At 31.0% G+C, this 17,075-nt stretch overlaps 1 protein-coding gene across 1 annotated transcript; it reads right to left on the minus strand.

Annotated features, from left to right (window-relative positions):
* Nucleotides 1-2,226: 2,226 nt before the first annotated feature.
* On the minus strand, nucleotides 2,227-16,989 carry LOC148616284 (tetraspanin-4-like). Its single transcript, XM_088583181.1, has 10 exons — nucleotides 16,843-16,989; nucleotides 13,685-13,748; nucleotides 10,700-10,762; nucleotides 9,616-9,846; nucleotides 9,255-9,329; nucleotides 7,669-7,776; nucleotides 5,635-5,811; nucleotides 3,935-4,018; nucleotides 3,131-3,219; nucleotides 2,227-2,784 (listed from the first exon to the last, which is right to left on the minus strand). Exons 3-9 carry the CDS (start codon nucleotides 10,754-10,756, stop codon nucleotides 3,157-3,159), a joined length of 795 nt encoding a protein of 264 aa, XP_088439307.1. The 5' UTR covers nucleotides 10,757-10,762; nucleotides 13,685-13,748; nucleotides 16,843-16,989; the 3' UTR covers nucleotides 2,227-2,784; nucleotides 3,131-3,156.
* Nucleotides 16,990-17,075: the final 86 nt, after the last annotated feature.

Raw genomic sequence — 17,075 nt, forward strand, 5'->3', positions numbered from 1 at the left:
CCGTGAGAAATGCATCCTACATAGCAAACCATTAATCAGTTGTAGGTTAATGATTAATGTTAATATCATGATTTAATTTTGAATGCATACAACAATTTGTAGGGTATACACACCTGATGTATAAGGATTTCTAGGTTGTCTATGCCACCCTCTACCTATTTTGTAGGGTATACACACCTGATGTATTAGGATTTCTATGTTGTCTATGCCACCCTCTACCTATTTTGTAGGGTATACACACCTGATGTATTAGGATTTCTATGTTGTCTATGCCACCCTCTACCTATTTTGTAGGGTATACACACCTGATGTATTAGGATTTCTATGTTGTGTATGCCACCCTCTACCTATTTTGTAGGGTATACACACCTGATGTATTAGGATTTCTAGGTTGTCTATGCCACCCTCTACATCTTTTGTATTTTTTGTACATCAAACTCATATTGTGTGAAAATACATTGTATATGGTGTTGCCAGTACACATTTTTTTATTTGTAACTTTTGCTGTTTTAACATATATTATTCGAATTATCGAGCTACACAAACAGTACAAATACTGTACAAGAAGTGCATCTCCAAGTGTGGAGAAAGTGACAATAACTGACACACTGTTCTGGTTGTATTTGGTTTATTTGTTTTGTTTAATTTCAGCGTTAGGATCAGCAATCCATATTACAGGTTTTTCTTTCATAAGTATATCTACGTATACAATAATGCTATTTATACGCAGGTTTTTAAAAAAGAGTAATCAAGGGAACCAAGGTTATAGCGGTAATCAAAATAATGTAATCCAGGGACAAAGACCAGACATGGAAAACAGACACATACAACAAAGAACATAAAGTAACTAAAATCATACATACAAAGTAACAAAAGTAAATGAGCAACTCGGACTCCACTAAAATCTGGGAGCATGGACCAGGTGCACCGGTAGGGTAAGCGTCCTCTCCTTTTCTAGAAACACCCGCCGAGTTGCTCATAAAAAGTCAAGTCTGGGGTAAACAAACGAGGAAAGGAAAACTATGACCCGTTGAACAAATCAGTTTTCATGGTGCTGAAAGCATTTTATTACCTTATCAATTGGCAATCATGATAGAAAAGATAGAAACTGTCAATTGATACTATGAACCAAATTTTAAGGCATATAAATTCCCCGAGCGTCCAAATGTTAATGCACACTCCTTATACGAATTATTGCCTGTTAAATGTCTCTAATAATATCTTCAACATTAGTTGGTTAATCTATATAATGTTTTTATAACAAGGTTCCAAACCATTGAACGAAAGTTTAAGGACCCAACCGTTTTATAGTTAGGGCCTAGAACATCCATTTAATAGAATGTAACTATAAAACTCCATTTAAAGCACAGGAGTGAACAGGCATTTCATAGAATTTAACTATAAACTTCCATTAAAAGCAAATGAGTGTCTTCGATATTGTTCAACAAAATTCTATACCACATTGGTCTTTGAAATTTTATACCAATGTGCCATAACACCAAAGGGAGGCTGGGATTGAATTTGGAGGTTAAGACTTTGGAATTAGGGGGAAAAAGGGCCTTAAACAAGCATTGTGTGTATGACCGGACAATAACTGGAGTAAATGTGAATGGCTTTCTTTGAAATTGTACACCATAAGTCACAAAAGGAATTGATTAAAGGGGGTTTGACTTGAGCATGTAAGAATAAGAGGTCATAAAGAAGTATTTTTCTGATTTCTAGATAAAAAAACTTGGGAATGGATCGTTTTGAAACTGTTCCAAAAAGTGTCATAAACCTAAAGAAGATTGGGATTGATTTTTGAGGTTTCGTCTGGAACCATATATATATGTATGGTAAAAGTATGACGTCCAATTTGAATAAAAGGTTCCATTTTATTTATTTATTATTTTTTTTTGTCAAAGGCAAGAGTTTTTTTCAGGTGAGCGAATCAGGCTCTCTAGGGCTATGGAGTAAGTTCTATTCAGAATTGGAAAAAAAATATAAAAGCCCAACTGGGTCTTGATGACCGCATTTCTTTTGGTGCTTAACTCGGGAAAGCTAGTTAGGGTATATCGCCAGGTTTGCTTATGTGAAAGAATAAAAGTTTCCGTGATTGTGTTATGTGTTTTATATATATGAATCTATTTGTGTGTACCTTCGTATGTCAACATCATTTTCGCATTGAGTCTCGGTATGTTGTTTTTTTTAATTCCGTCTCCGTTTTAGTTAATAAATGAAATACAATTTCCGTGAATGGATTTATTAACAAGCAAAATTAATAGTATAACAAGTACGAAAAAGATTATACATTAAACTAAAGAATTCGAGTTTCCTTATTTGTATTCCAAATTAATCATGAAAGGATCAACAGAAAGTCACATTTATTTCATATTTATAATAATAATATTTAAAAAAAATGATACGCTGAATTGTGAATGTTTTATTCTTTGATCGAAGCCTTTACCATGATTAAACTCAACTTGCCTGCTTTATTCCAAAAAACCAATAAAGTATACAAATACTGTAGGAGGAAAATTTATAACTGCAATGACGAAAATACAAATCAGCAAAAAATAGTAATTGACGTATTTCTTGCTTTGATTCTTCTCCTTTACATTTGTATTTTGTTTGTTTGCGAGTAATAAAAATAAAAATTATGAATTATTTTACAAAAAGTTACGTCTATCAAAGAAAAGATGAAAGATAAATGATATAAAACAATGTTTGTTGATATCACAGTACTGCTCATTCATTGTTACCCAATCTGTCTTAAAGATCACCAGTTGAACCTTTGTCCTTTACCTAAATCATGTAAAATATAACAACATTATGTTAACAGGTTTTTGTTTTGTCAATTTTTAACAATTAACTGTAAGTTTTCATGATTTTTTATATATATAAAAAACGTAAGAAATAGACGTTTAATTTATTAAGGACTTATTATTAATGGCATGGAAATGAGTAATAACACTGTTTTAATTGGCCTCGCTAGATGAGCAAATGAGCTCGTCGTTTGAAAGAAAAGTCCACTAATACGACATGACGTCTTTCCTCCGTTAAGACTGGTGTAGATGGACGCGTCGTCGTAAACTTTGGAAGTTTTATAGTAAAGTTGATAGGTTGATTAGTCATGTATATAGTTAATTACCTGTTTAAATTGTGAATCGTCTCTGTTTACACGACATTATCTTTTCCAGAGTTCTTGCACAAGATACAGGCAAACACGATGACAGCAATCTGAAATCACGCAGCCTCGTGTATTTTACTTTGTATACTTTTTTTCTGACCGTTATATACAAATTTGTAAGATTATGTCTTAATGTAATCAAGATTTGAACTTGTCCTGTAGTTAAAAAAATACTACTACTTTAAGACCAAATATTTGTTTATAGAAACATCGTTCCCATTTTCAAATTAACGCCATGTTTGAATTTGAGTAATTTTTTATCCGAAAAAACCTGTCTAAACGACCACGTCTATTCAACAATATACTTTCTTGAAAGACTGTTATTAAAATATCCCTTTTGTTGGGAATTCTATGTAAAATTAACCCGTATATAAAAATCACATGTCTTATGTGTTCATGATTTTGTTCTTCATTGGACAGTCATTCAAGGAGATGGACATAACTGTTTAAACCAATGATGTGTTTGTATCATATTCAATTTCACCAAAGCCTTTCAAATATCCATTTGAAATAGAATGAAATCAATCAAAGTTCCTTTGACGCTTACATGAGATAAATATAAAGAGCCTGAATACAAACGATCCAATGCATTGTTAGAGTTGTGTCCCTTACCTTAGGTCTGCCGCCTTAAGACAGACTTGACTGTAAATAAATTAAAATATTTAAGACTTGCAGAAGTCGTCAATGTCTAAATGATACTGGTAGTCTTATGTTTTTAAGTTTTTTGTAGGATGATTTTATATTTGATGACTTAATTAAGCTTACCTCCACCAGAACAATGAAGACCCCAACACATATAAAAGCTATGGAATATTTTGTGGCAAAGTCTTTCACAGCTTCATAACATCCCTAGAAAACATTAAACGAAAGTCAGTGATTCAAGTGCATCGTTAAGCATTTGATTATATGCCAATATATGGACTGGAATGCAATATTCGAAAACTTGAAAAAGGAGTTTACCTTGCATTGAAAAATTCGATATATTTTAAGAACAATTTTATCTTGTTGAACGACGATGTAAAGTTATAGTAATAGCACTTGTATACAGTTTAAATTTAAGTATCTATTTTTTTTAATGTGTAATCTGACTGAGTTTTACATGCATTAGCATTTCTGTACATATAGTCTTTTCAACGCACAATTTATTGTTTTAAATATTGAAATATAGAAATAGCTTACTTCAATTTTACAAGTGACTATAAAAGCAGTAATTTTGGCGATGAACATTAAAGCGCGAAAATAGTACTCGCAAAATTGATTTTCAACACTATATAATATTTATCTTGTATTATAATCCGCGAAAATTGAAACCAGCGAATATAATTCACTTGACAGAATCCGCAAAGAATTAGCAGTCGCGAAAATTAAAACGTTTACAATAGTAATTCTACCGTATATTAAATCACTGACAAATATATTTACATTCATCATCACTTTCTCCCAATGATCTATTCTATTTGTTTAAATTTTTTTATCGATATGCTTGAAATGATACGAATTATTTATTAGTAAGAGGTCATATTTAAAACTATGGATGAACATCGTAAGCCCGGTTGTTGCAATTTGGGTTGGTCATTGATATGGTGCTATCTTATCTTTGTTTATTTACGAGTCTGACTCCTTACGAATCTTTGATTATATTTTAGTTTGACATTTTAGGTAAATGAATACGTTATACGCCTAGATGCTGATTATAAGTTTACTCTTAACATTTGTAACATACGGAAGCGTTACTGTTTTTGTGCATCTTTATGAGCGAGTTTTGACCGGATTATATAATCCCTGGATGTTGTTAAAATTTGAACTAATAATTTGATTGTAGTTATTTATTTCACAATTTTTCTAGTTTATAGGAAATAAAAACTGCAACAATATCGACGTGCAGATTACAAATGTTGATAAAAATTACATAGAATCAGATTGTTCATTGTAGTTTGCACATATAATCACTTAATGAATAGCAATTGTATTGAAACCCAAGGAAGATCGAGTTATTGTTTTTGATTGACGTTTACTCTGAATTTCTTATATGAACTAAATAGAGATCACCCTTACGGAAGGAATGGCTATCATTGACCACGATTTGACCCTTACGGAAGGAATGTCTATACTGATTACCGCTTTAACATTTGTTCCCTTGATTATTCTTTGACACTGATATCTAATTACGTCATAAACTATGTTACTTAATTAAGTGCAATTCGTATGATCTTATGTAGTTGCGATTTTCGGGTGCAAATATTTCAAAATGTTATCTATCAGAAACAAAATTGTGCGAAAGTGTCAATGCATCATACAAAAACCCATGATATTGTAATTATTAGTTAACAAATAGAACAGATACTAATGACCGTCACAAAAAAGAAATAGTGTCCGTTAAAATGACTGAAATGAATGCATCGTATTTCATCAATTTGTATTTTTGTTTTCTGGCATATTATATAGCTTTTGTTTGTAACTCTTACGTCAGAATTAAGTCCCGCGGTTGATGAAGTTGTTGTACATGCCCCTGGTCTAGTATACGACGATGGTGTTACTCCTGAACAGCAGGAAACGGGCACTACATTTGGATTAGCAGTTCCACCCGTGACCCATTTTGTAGTAGTATAATCAGCTTTCGATTCTATGCCACAGCACTTGAACTAAATATTACCATAACAAAAATCAAATGATTATATATATTTTTACTTTGTAACATAAACAATTAACACAGAATATACAGAAAACTTTTTATAAAAAGTTTAATATAAATGAGCAACCCTGACTGCACAACGACTTTTAGCAATCGATTGGTACGACAATTCAGAAAAAAGCAAAACCCAGATTATACGGAATATAAAGAATATCTATGAATTTTTGCATTTCAGCTTCATTTGAGTGTAACTAATGCTAATCCCATATGTTTATCTTGTAGTGTGTGATTGATAATTCCCATATTATAATCTAACATTGTGGAAGTTTATTTTCTGTCTTGTCAAGACGAATGCGATAATTGCCTTTTCCGCAGAAATGTCTTGTTTTAAAAAAAATGATTTTTTCGTACTGAAGATCGAATATATCTATTTGTGAAAAAGGTAACTTGTTGTCATTGAAAGAAGAATGTATAATTTGTTATGAAAGTTTTGATGTATCTTTCTTTGGTCTTGCTTAATAACAACAAAGAATATAAATCAAAAAAGTTATTTTTATACGAATCTACATCTTTAAATAAATTGCAGTCGTGTTGCAATTATTTAAATGAGTTTATGAAACCAAAATTTGTATATAAGCTGTGAAAGCACTACAGAATGTCACAGCTTTATCTGATATATTTGAAACAGAAGTTAGCTTTCAGGTAACGCCCTTAATATTGACGGAACCATAAATATTTGATTCGTGATCTAATAGTATGTTCCGTTCTTCATTAAGACTGACCTTGACTTGCATTATTTATAATTCTATAATAATTGCATCCCTACGTAAAACAAATGCATTTTGAATATTGCATTTCATCAAATCTTGCCTACTAAGTATTTGACGTTACTACTCCAAATCTAGGCCACTGAAATTGCAATGTCCAATTATTTCTAATACTGGTAGTGTTTAATGATATTGTCATTCTTTAATGTCTGAGCTAGCTTTCAGTAACTGCGAGTGTTCTTTAAGTCGATATCTAATTTTGTCTATATAAGGTGTATGTTTTGGTATTCCATTCGATGTGTATTACTGAATGAACTTTATGGTGTGCTTGTTTGTTGTTTCTTTTCGTATTTGACATTACACTTGTGGTAATGGGTAATGCCCGATACCACCACAGACATGCTCCTGTCCACAGTCAGGAGATGTTGGTCAATAATGTGTCTGTGTCGTTAGTTTACTTCTTAGTTTTATTTTGAAGAAGATTCATCAATTTGTTACTGTGGATTGCATTACCTTTGTTGTCGGGGCCGTTCCGAGATTACTTAAAGGCGTGCTTACACTTGTTAAAGACATTTTGTAATCTCTGAAAGTATTTACTATTTTGTATTTACATTATATGCTGGTGCTTTGTTGCGCTTCACCATATCTGTTCTTTTTCGTTTGATATATTGTCCGCCTGCACTGCAAAGTGCATTGTGAAACAAGTATATAAATAGAAGTTCCATGTTTTATATCACTTGAATGTATTTACATATACGTGCATATTAGTTCCAACAAATGTTTGTACATGCGAGTAGCTGGATGTTGTAAACAATACTTTCTAGTATCGTACTTTTTCATAGTTCAAACAAAAACAATAAACGTATTGTATGAAATTTTCACCAGTTGATATCAGTTATTGCGCCAACATCTACTACCTAGCTACATTATCAAAGTGTCACCGTCAGAAACACTGCAGGATTATACTACTTTACTTGGCAAAGATATACATGTGATTACAGAAGGTTATCACAATATGTATTTTATTTTTATATTTGAAACTTTTTTCTCCATTCAAACACGCATAACTGAAATACTTAAGTATTTCAAAACAACCTTACATTCATATTAAGGTAATTCCATCCAGTAGAAACTTCATGAGTTGTAAGATCATCAGTTTCAAACTTATTCAATCCATTCTTTAGTTCGTCTTTTAATTTACTTTGAACCTAGAAAAAGAAGTAAAGCATGTGTAATGATGAATACTTTTTCAGAAATGGATGAAAAATAGGTTTACGTAACTGATCCCGAGATACCTTTTTTCTGAAGATTTGAAAGAGTAATCAAGGGAACCAAGGTTATAGCGGTAATCAAAAGAATGTGATCTAGGGACAAAGACCCGACATGGAAAACAGACATACACAACAAAGAACATACAATAACTAAAATCATACATACAAAGTAACAAAAGCAAATGAGCAAAGTCTTTTTCATGCAAACACCAAGATTCGGAATATGATCAAGTAATTTCAATGTTTTTTTATCTACCAGTATGATATATTCTATGTTAGAATTATTCCGAGAAAAGTACTAAAATGTACCGTAAAGAATATTTCTCCGAGATGTTAACACTTTCAGGAGAATGCAGTATTAAATGGAGCACCTGAATGAATTGAGGAGTATCTTTATCATTACGACTAATACTGTCAACTTCTCAAGTAAACACCAGGGATGGGGAAATTATAACCAGTTATCGTATTCTGCTGTAATCGATTACATTTTAAAAGTAACCACATATAATTAGTAATCATTGTCTTTTATAATTTCAAGTAATCACATGTAACTGATTCATGTTAAAAAAGTGGTGAAATCATTATTACTTTTGATTACAATTATATTATGTTATCATTTGTAATTACTTGTAAAATCCTCTAAGGCACAATGTTGAAATAGAAAATTGTGAAACAGTTGGCGAATATACAACATGATTTGTAAATAATTTGTTGTGGCTTAATTCAATGTTTATGAAGAGATTAAATTTATGGAATTTCATACTTAAAACTATAATCAAAATCATCTTTATTTTGCTTCAGAGCCATTAAATTTGAATGACGTGTACTATGTTATATCTGTGTAAATGATAATTTATTGAAATATTGAAATAGTCTCAGGAAAGAGTTAAATAATGAACATGGTTAGAATATTAAACATAACTAAATGCTATTGTTTACAGATATGATTTTAGGCTATTCAATTGCGTCGTCACATTTTTGTCACTTCACTTAAACACATAGTTAGTCTACTTATTGAAGTAAAATAAAAAAATATACCTGTTAATTGACAATTTTCACAGGTTATGTTTACCACAGCTTTGAAATTATGTATATACTGCATGAATTATTACTTGTGCTTTAAAATTATATAAATTATTTTGCTAAACATAATTTGTCATTACATAGCCTAAGCCAAGGAAGTTTATTTATTTTCTTTTATTGCGTGGAAATATCCTAAGTAATCGTGATGTAATCATGTTTACTTTCACATTAAGTAATCACATTTTGTCGATTACATTTGAAATGATAAGTAATCTTGATTTAATTGATTAAATATTTAAAGCCGCGTCATCATGATGTAATCGATTAAATTTTGAGAGTAATCAGTGCCAACCCTGGTAAACACTTGGATGTAGTTATTATCAGCTACTTACGTCTGAATTAAAGGCAATCCACATTACAACGATTGTAAGTTTCCCAATCAACAACAATAAGACAATGATAATATACTGAAAAATAATCATAGTAAGATCATTCATGAGTCTTTTTGTTTTTGTTTTTTTTTTGTAATTTTATGGGTTTTTTTTTTAGGGGGGTGTTAGGGTTGGTTATTTCTTTATCACAACGCAACTTCTTATCAAGTCGCTTATGTTTTGTTAGTTATGACGTAGTTATTGCGAGTTTTTTTCTTGTGTTTTTACCAATTTTGATTTTGTTTTATCCTTATGAGTTCTTAACATTCAACTATAGATAATCTTACTTTAATAGATTTTGTACGCAAAAAAAAATACTTACAACAACGAGAAAGCATTTTACTTCACAGCAGGCCCCGATGCATCCCATTAGAGAGACAATAACCACGAAGGACCCTAACACAATTAGTGTAATGGAGAGTCCCTTTGCCATGTCTCCTAGGTTAGACACTCCAAAACTGACACTCTGTAACGCAGGTAGAACTTCATCGTTGATAATAGACTCGTCTATAAGAACCAGAATTCCTGGAATCAGCAGGCCTAGGCCTAACAGCTGTTAATAAAAAACATTTAGTGATATAAGAAACAAATAGTACTCTAAGAATAAAAAAAACGTGTAACAAATGAAATTATGGAAGACCAGTTGATTGGAGATGCAATTCTTTTGCGGTTTAACAGACCATAAGATTAATATTTGACCACGACTTATGTGTTTATAGTGCTACATTCTATGTACGTAAATAATAATCCATGTATTTCTTCCAGAGTAGGTTCTATGAAGCAGCTTAAGATTGCAAAACATTTCACTCTTATCCAATTATCTGGTAACAGTCGAAATTGCTTCTATGCTTTTTTCCAATTCTATTCTCATTTTATTTGCTATTTCGCACTGGTTTTTCCCAATTTTTCCTCTTTCTAATCATATAGACTTCGAATTTCGAATAAACTTTTAACAAACATTAATTAATCGTTCAGCTGCTCTATGTAACATGCTACATTACTGAAATTTTGACTTGCAGTTTAAAACTGATGCTAGTGTGCATATTCTTCATGTATATTTGCACGCGTTACAATTTAAAGTGATAACCTTTTACTGGCTAATAGGGCAACTTTATATGCGTTTTCGTATGATTGAAAAATAGTAAAACATGTTTTTTCACATGTACAGAACCAACATGAACAAATTGCTTAAGACTAATGGACATTTTGTATTTTCTAATGCGCTAAATCTTATATTTCCACTGTAGTCTTAAACATATATAGACAAATGTGTTTCAATTAAGGTTTGAAACAATTTTCTTAAAAGGACAGATTGCTTCGTTTCTGGTGAATATGTTCCTTTAATGTAATACCGTTTTTACGATCTTATCTAATAGCAATACAAAAAAGTTGGCATTGATACTTACAACAAAAACTATATTCAGTATGACAAGGACTACTTTACTGACTTTTGTACTGCACATTGTTATCTAGAAGAGAGATAAGATTATAATGACAAATAAAATGATAGAATGGTGTCAATGGTTTCAAATAGATTATACAATCATAAACATTTCCAATATTTCAGATAAAGAATATCCATCCATAATTACAATCATTGAATAGTCGAAGGGAAGAATTAAGATTTTTTTTTCGAAGTGCTTTAAGCTTGATACATTTTTGCGATTATATTCTAGTTGCTTTTCATCAATTCGTATCGCAGTAAAAAGAACTGTCAATTATTGAACAATCATTGGAATAAGTGTCAGAGAATATGTATTATAAAATCAAACAACTGATAAAATCATGTTTTTAAAACGTTTATTATCAATAATACAAATTAATTCTAAAATATATGACTCTGAATCTATCTCTCTTTTTTTTTCTTGAATGGTTTTGTTGATAGTGTTTTTCTTTTGTTGCTTATATTGCATTTAAAATTTTCGTTTCTTACATTGTAAATACTTATTTATTCAACGGAGATAACATTGACAGGTGGCTATCACTATCTAATTCCGTTGGACTTGAATTGGACTAATACACTATAATGAAGCCGTGCCTTACTGTTTTTTAAATGTATATTCGACATGATTTTTATATGTCACCCTACTGGGCACCAAGAATTGATCTTATACGTACATTTTATTATTTTAAATACCTATACACATGTACACACATCCTTAAGATTAAAACGCTGGAAATGTTTCAACGCAAACACATAAATGATTTATCAATTCGGCTATACAATGTATAAAATATCATGTAGTTGATACATGATGTTAAAATTTGATCGTAAAGCTTTTGGTTTTTTATATTACAAATAATCATGGGTATATAAAAAGAATTAGTGTGGGTGAATTAAAAAGTTTACTAACAAGATATGTTTTTTATTTCAATTACTCCAGTTTTTTTTAAGTCCCCAAATATCAAGAGCTATAAGACGTCGTGTATTAAGGAACTGACCCTCGTTTATATGATACTCCATCCTTTGACGGGACTTGATGGTTTCAGTTGAACAAATGGGGAAAATATGGCATTATCACATACGCGAATAGCATTGAAAAAGATCAACAAACAAGTGGTTCTAGATTCTGAGGAGTTTTTTTTTTTAGAATTAACATTAAAAATAGCGAAAAAGCTGCTTGGGCGTTAAAGAACAACAATCAATCAATTAATTATCATGCTGAACATTTTTGCCTCACGTCAGAATTCGCCTAGACTTAACAGTTTTGGAAATATATGCGAAAACTTTTGTCTGACCCCCTACGTTCTATTTTTAGTAATTTTTTCAAGTTGTTTCTGAGAAGAAATTTGTTAAAGTAATAACATTGAAAATAGCGAAATAAAAACGTCAAAATTGTGCAATTAGTCCAACAGATTTAACTTTAACAGATGAACATTAAAATTTGTTCACAGACAGTTCTTATCATGCTGTACACCCTTAGTAACATTTGGTCAACTAGTGTCAGAGGAAAAACTGTTAACGACGACGGACGATGACTACGACGGACGATGACAACGACGGATGCCAAGTGATGAAAATAGCTCAGATGATGGCCCTTTGGACTCACTGAGCTTAAACGGAAAACGTAATTGATAAATCTGGTAAGATAGTGTAGGGGCTCAGTGGTAATAATTTTCAGCAAAAAAGGCTGGGCTTCAACCCCCGGAATCCCTCCATGGATCCGCCACTGCTAGCTTTAACCATTTTATCCCCCTTTCTTCCCCTTTTCATTTTCACAAAACTTCTCCACTACACACTCCCAGTGTATTTTTCCAGGCCTTCAGTGTCATGGGATATTTAAATCATTTTAACCAGATATTATCGGTGCTATTTATGCAAACGTATTTTGGATGAAAAAAGGAAGGTTATGTAATGTTCATTGTATCATATTCATCACATTTTTTTGTCTTGCTAATTGATTTCAACCCTATCATATCTATAAGAAAGTTTACCTTTTAAATTAGATCTAAAAAATCTGAAGATTAATGTGATGAACCTAAGTCAAAAATCATTCTTGTAATAATAAAATCGCACTTAATAACTTTGAAACAGAAAATATTCCGATTCGGATTCAAAACTTTTAAGTTTCTTTAATAAATCATGGTATAAGTGTGATACCACGGTTTTCAATTGTATAATTATTGATTATTGGAAAGTATGTTTAAGTATTGAATCCATTGGTTCTATTACAAAGGATAAGATTAAGATCGGATAACCATATAGGCAGTTACAGCAGGATTGTATAAAATACATTGTCAATAAAAAATAGTTTGGCTGTTATCGTAATAAATCGCAATATCTGTGTTACAGAAGATCCTTTTGACTGATCGTGTCCTTGTGATTAAAACATGAATCACAAATTCATCACAAGCCGTGATACCTAAGGTAATAATCCCAAATGTGTTTTTTCTCTCATTAGAATCCATTTTCCGTAAATGTGTCACTGTGGATAATAACACTGTTCTTCATATCACATAAATCTAACACAGATTTGGTAATAAATAATCATAAATCAAAATAATCATAGCTGAAAATTTCTAACACAACTTTACAGATTTAATACCAAATAATACTAAAGGAAAATGAGTTAAGTGGGTTGATATAATACTGAAAGTTTGATTCTACAGCTGAAAATATTGGAAGGCTGTTTCGAGGTATATTTCGTGTAACAGTTGATATCAGAATGCCTCCTTTTAGGCAATGTTCTAAAACTACACCTGATTTCAATTAAAGAGTATTATTTTAGCTTGGCCTCTAAAAGGGTAGTCAATATATAATATTAAGGACATTTGATAGAAATAAAAAAAAACATACACGATAAAAGCACAAAAAATTGTTACCACACATACATATCTTAATGTGAGTTTTTGTCAATATAAAATAGTAATATCATAATTGTGCGGCTTACCTTTGATGTTTTTCCAACCAACTTCTTTCCAAATCAAATACAATGGACGTTGTTTACCTGTTACCTGTAAAATCGATGTAAAACCAATAGAAATGGCAGTTAATAAAAGATAACATTCATCTTATCAACGTTAATTCATTTACTCTTTCTCTAAATATTTATTTGAAGTCTTAGTGGAATAAACCTGCATTATATCACTTCTAGTCTGTTATTTTTTCTCTTTCGTGAATTTCGCAATACTAAGCATATTCATGAATTCTAATTAACAGTTACGCACGTAATCGATAACAAAGTTGATTGATAATAATGTATCATATAGAATAATAACCTAAAACTTTGGATAAATGTGATAATTGAATGTTAATAGTCTCACCGAACAAGTATCAACCAAGCTAGTGAAACTTGTTTTGCATTTAATTCAAAAATACATTAAGAAGATATTATGTACTCTTGCAGGAATAAAACGACAAATGTACGCATTTTTACGGTGTTTCAAGTGGTTGATTGTATTTTTATATTGTTTCTGTTAATAAGTGTACCAACGAAACGATTGATTATATCCAATATTATCTTCCTTGTTGCAAAGCAAGTTAGTTTTTAAGTTCATAACTGATAAGAAACTTTTAAACCTTTTCTCCCTTCACAAATCATTTCCAACATTTGTATATGTACATATATTGCCAAAAATGTTATCTACAAAGCCTATTAACTGTGTCGTTTTTCTAATTGTAGCGTACAGTTGTGTAATATAGTTATGCTTGATAGCTACATCAAAGATTTTACATACAAGTTAAAACATAATCTATGGAAAACAGGAAAGAATACACTATAAAAATCTTGAATATAAAGTTAACGCTGTATCACCATGGATACACCCGACTCTATATAATCAACGTTCTAGTAAACATAGTTCATAGCCATGATAAGATTGTTATAGAAGCTCACATCAAATATTAATAAAACTGTTCCACATGACATCACAGTTCTCCTAAGTAACATGGCACAGGTAAATAATGCATTATTGATTTAATCTATCAGATGATGAAAATTCAGCTGACAACTTTATCCCTAGTGGTCATTTTACGATTCTTTGCTTTCTCCAGTTCTATTGATCAATTAATTGCTCTATTTTCCTTCGATGTTTTTACGATAAGAAGTAATCAATAATTAATCAAAATGTTGTAATCAATTCTTTCTTGTGCACTTAGTCTCATAGGATTTCTCATCGAGATAATTTGTACTTTTATAGAAAAGTTTAATCGATTTTGAACTTCTTTGTAAAAGTAGTTAAATGAGTTAGAAAAAAATAGTAAAAAAAATCTTTTTTATATGACACAATTAAACTGTTATGGTAGGTAAATCTTTTTTAGTTGGTAATATAATTGATATAATAACATTTCGTCATATCCCGATATAAAACAAGGAAGTCTTGAGGAAACCCGAGAGGTTTTAACTGTTTGGTGTCACTGTATTGTGTTATTGTTCGTATTATACATCAGGTACAAAATGTACTGTGCAGAAATTATATAACATTGAATAATATCGCAAATAATTCGTGAAACATTTATTCGTTGGTTCGCTTCATTGAATAAATATGGTAAAATGTAAACAGCTCCTCACAAGTTCGTGGCGACATATCGGACGACACTATTCACATATAGACGTGATTTTAAAACTTATCATCCGTAATAGTTAATGATAAAGCTTTAAAAGTTTCATCATGTGAAAAACTACTTGGTGTAGAAATTGATGATACTCTAAGCTGGAAATATCTTGTTGATCATATATGCTTAATATTTCATCAAAATTGTATTTTCTAGCAAAGATTAAGAAATATCTGAACATTAAACGAAAAAAAACTTTCTATAATGGGTACATTCTTCCACTTATTGACTACTGTTGTATTGTATGGAGTGGCTGTGGCTCTGAAGGATTAGACAAAATTCTTAAACTCCAAAAACGGGCTGTCCGCCTAATTCTAGATGCAGAACCTTTTTCTCCCTCAGAACACTTGTTCAAACAATTAGGAATCATGAAAGTAGAAACAAGGATTAAATATCACAAATACCTATTAATCTATAAATCTCTCAATGGGGAAGCACCAAGTTAGCTATCAGAAAAGTTTAATTATGTTTCAAGAAACAAACCTAATTCACTAAGAAATGTTGAACAAGGAAAGTTAATAATCCCAAAATTTAAAACTGAACTTTTCAGACATTCATTCATATATTCTGGGTCTGTCTTGTGGAATAAATTACCCAAACATTTATGTAATCAAATCACGGACAACTCATTCAAAGTCAATCTAAAGAAGTACCCTTAACACGTTTGAATAGAAATCTTAAAAGAAAAATAATATTGCTGATTACACTGTTTTTTAATGTTCTATATTGTATTATGTTAAAGTAATTTGGTATTGTCAAATCAGCTTTTGTTTTTGTGTTGTGTTGTTGATTTTTAATTTTTAGTAGATATAGTTTTTGTGTGTGAGGGCCTCAGGAAGATTAGCTTATAATAACTGTGTAACCCTCTTGAAATAAAGATTTTATTATTATTATTATTATTATTATTATTATTATAGAGGCTACCCTTCAGAGTGAACAGCTCTGATCGTGAACACCACACATGATGATGTATACTGAATATCACATGCCAAAATCTGTATCACAAACCATACCAACCCTAGACTCCTCTGTCACCTAAAGGGTCATCGGCCCGCGGGGTGATGTGGGATATGCGATATAGGATAAACGATATTAAGTTTAAAAATCACTTATAATACATGTAAATAAGAATATTTCAATCTAAATATGCGATATATATTTTGTTTCCAATGTAGACATAATAACTAGATAAGCACCGGGGACGACATTTAAAAATCATGACGTAAGAAACCTCATGCGAAATATTCTGTAACCCAAGAAAAAAATGTAGAAAATTCCTTATCAACGGTTTAATTAACGTTTTGGTACTTTTCTCGCCCTTATCAAGCATTACAATGTTCCCTTTGATTTTAATGGTATTTTACAGAATTTACTTAAGATACTTGGCAGAGTCCGGGGAGAACAACCCGGGTAGTTTGAAAATATTTTTTGTTGTTATATCATTGTTAAATTCTATATTTATACCAATATTGTACAATGGAAATATGTATTTACCTTGTTATTACTGCAACAATTCCTGTGAAGTTGAAAGATGTCTCATGAAATCAATGCTTAACACTCCGTTCCAGATCAATGCTTAACGTAGGTTGGTAATAACACATACGCTTCATATATCACCTTTATGTAGCTATTTATGTTAAATGTAACTCATAAATCAAACATTTTCTACTTTTGGTAAATTTCAGATCCTTTTCTTTACAAGTCACTCTTTCATATAAAGCAAAATT

This window comes from Perna viridis, chromosome 5 (genome assembly GCF_037379345.1).
Source record: "Perna viridis isolate PV_CMFRI_1.1 ecotype Kerala chromosome 5, ASM3737934v1, whole genome shotgun sequence".
In the NCBI taxonomy this organism is placed as follows: Eukaryota; Metazoa; Mollusca; class Bivalvia; order Mytilida; family Mytilidae; genus Perna; species Perna viridis.

Bases quoted from the DNA above. Each gene is read 5' to 3' on its own strand.
- LOC148616284 (XM_088583181.1), bottom strand. From the start codon at position 10,756: ATGTGCAGTACAAAAGTCAGTAAAGTAGTCCTTGTCATACTGAATATA. The intron at 9,847-10,699 runs GTAAGTATCAAT...TTTTATTAACAG, and splicing joins TACTGAATATAGTTTTTGTT to CTGTTAGGCCTAGGCCTGCT. The intron at 9,330-9,615 runs GTAAGTATTTTT...ATTATTTTTCAG, and splicing joins TAAAATGCTTTCTCGTTGTT to TATATTATCATTGTCTTATT.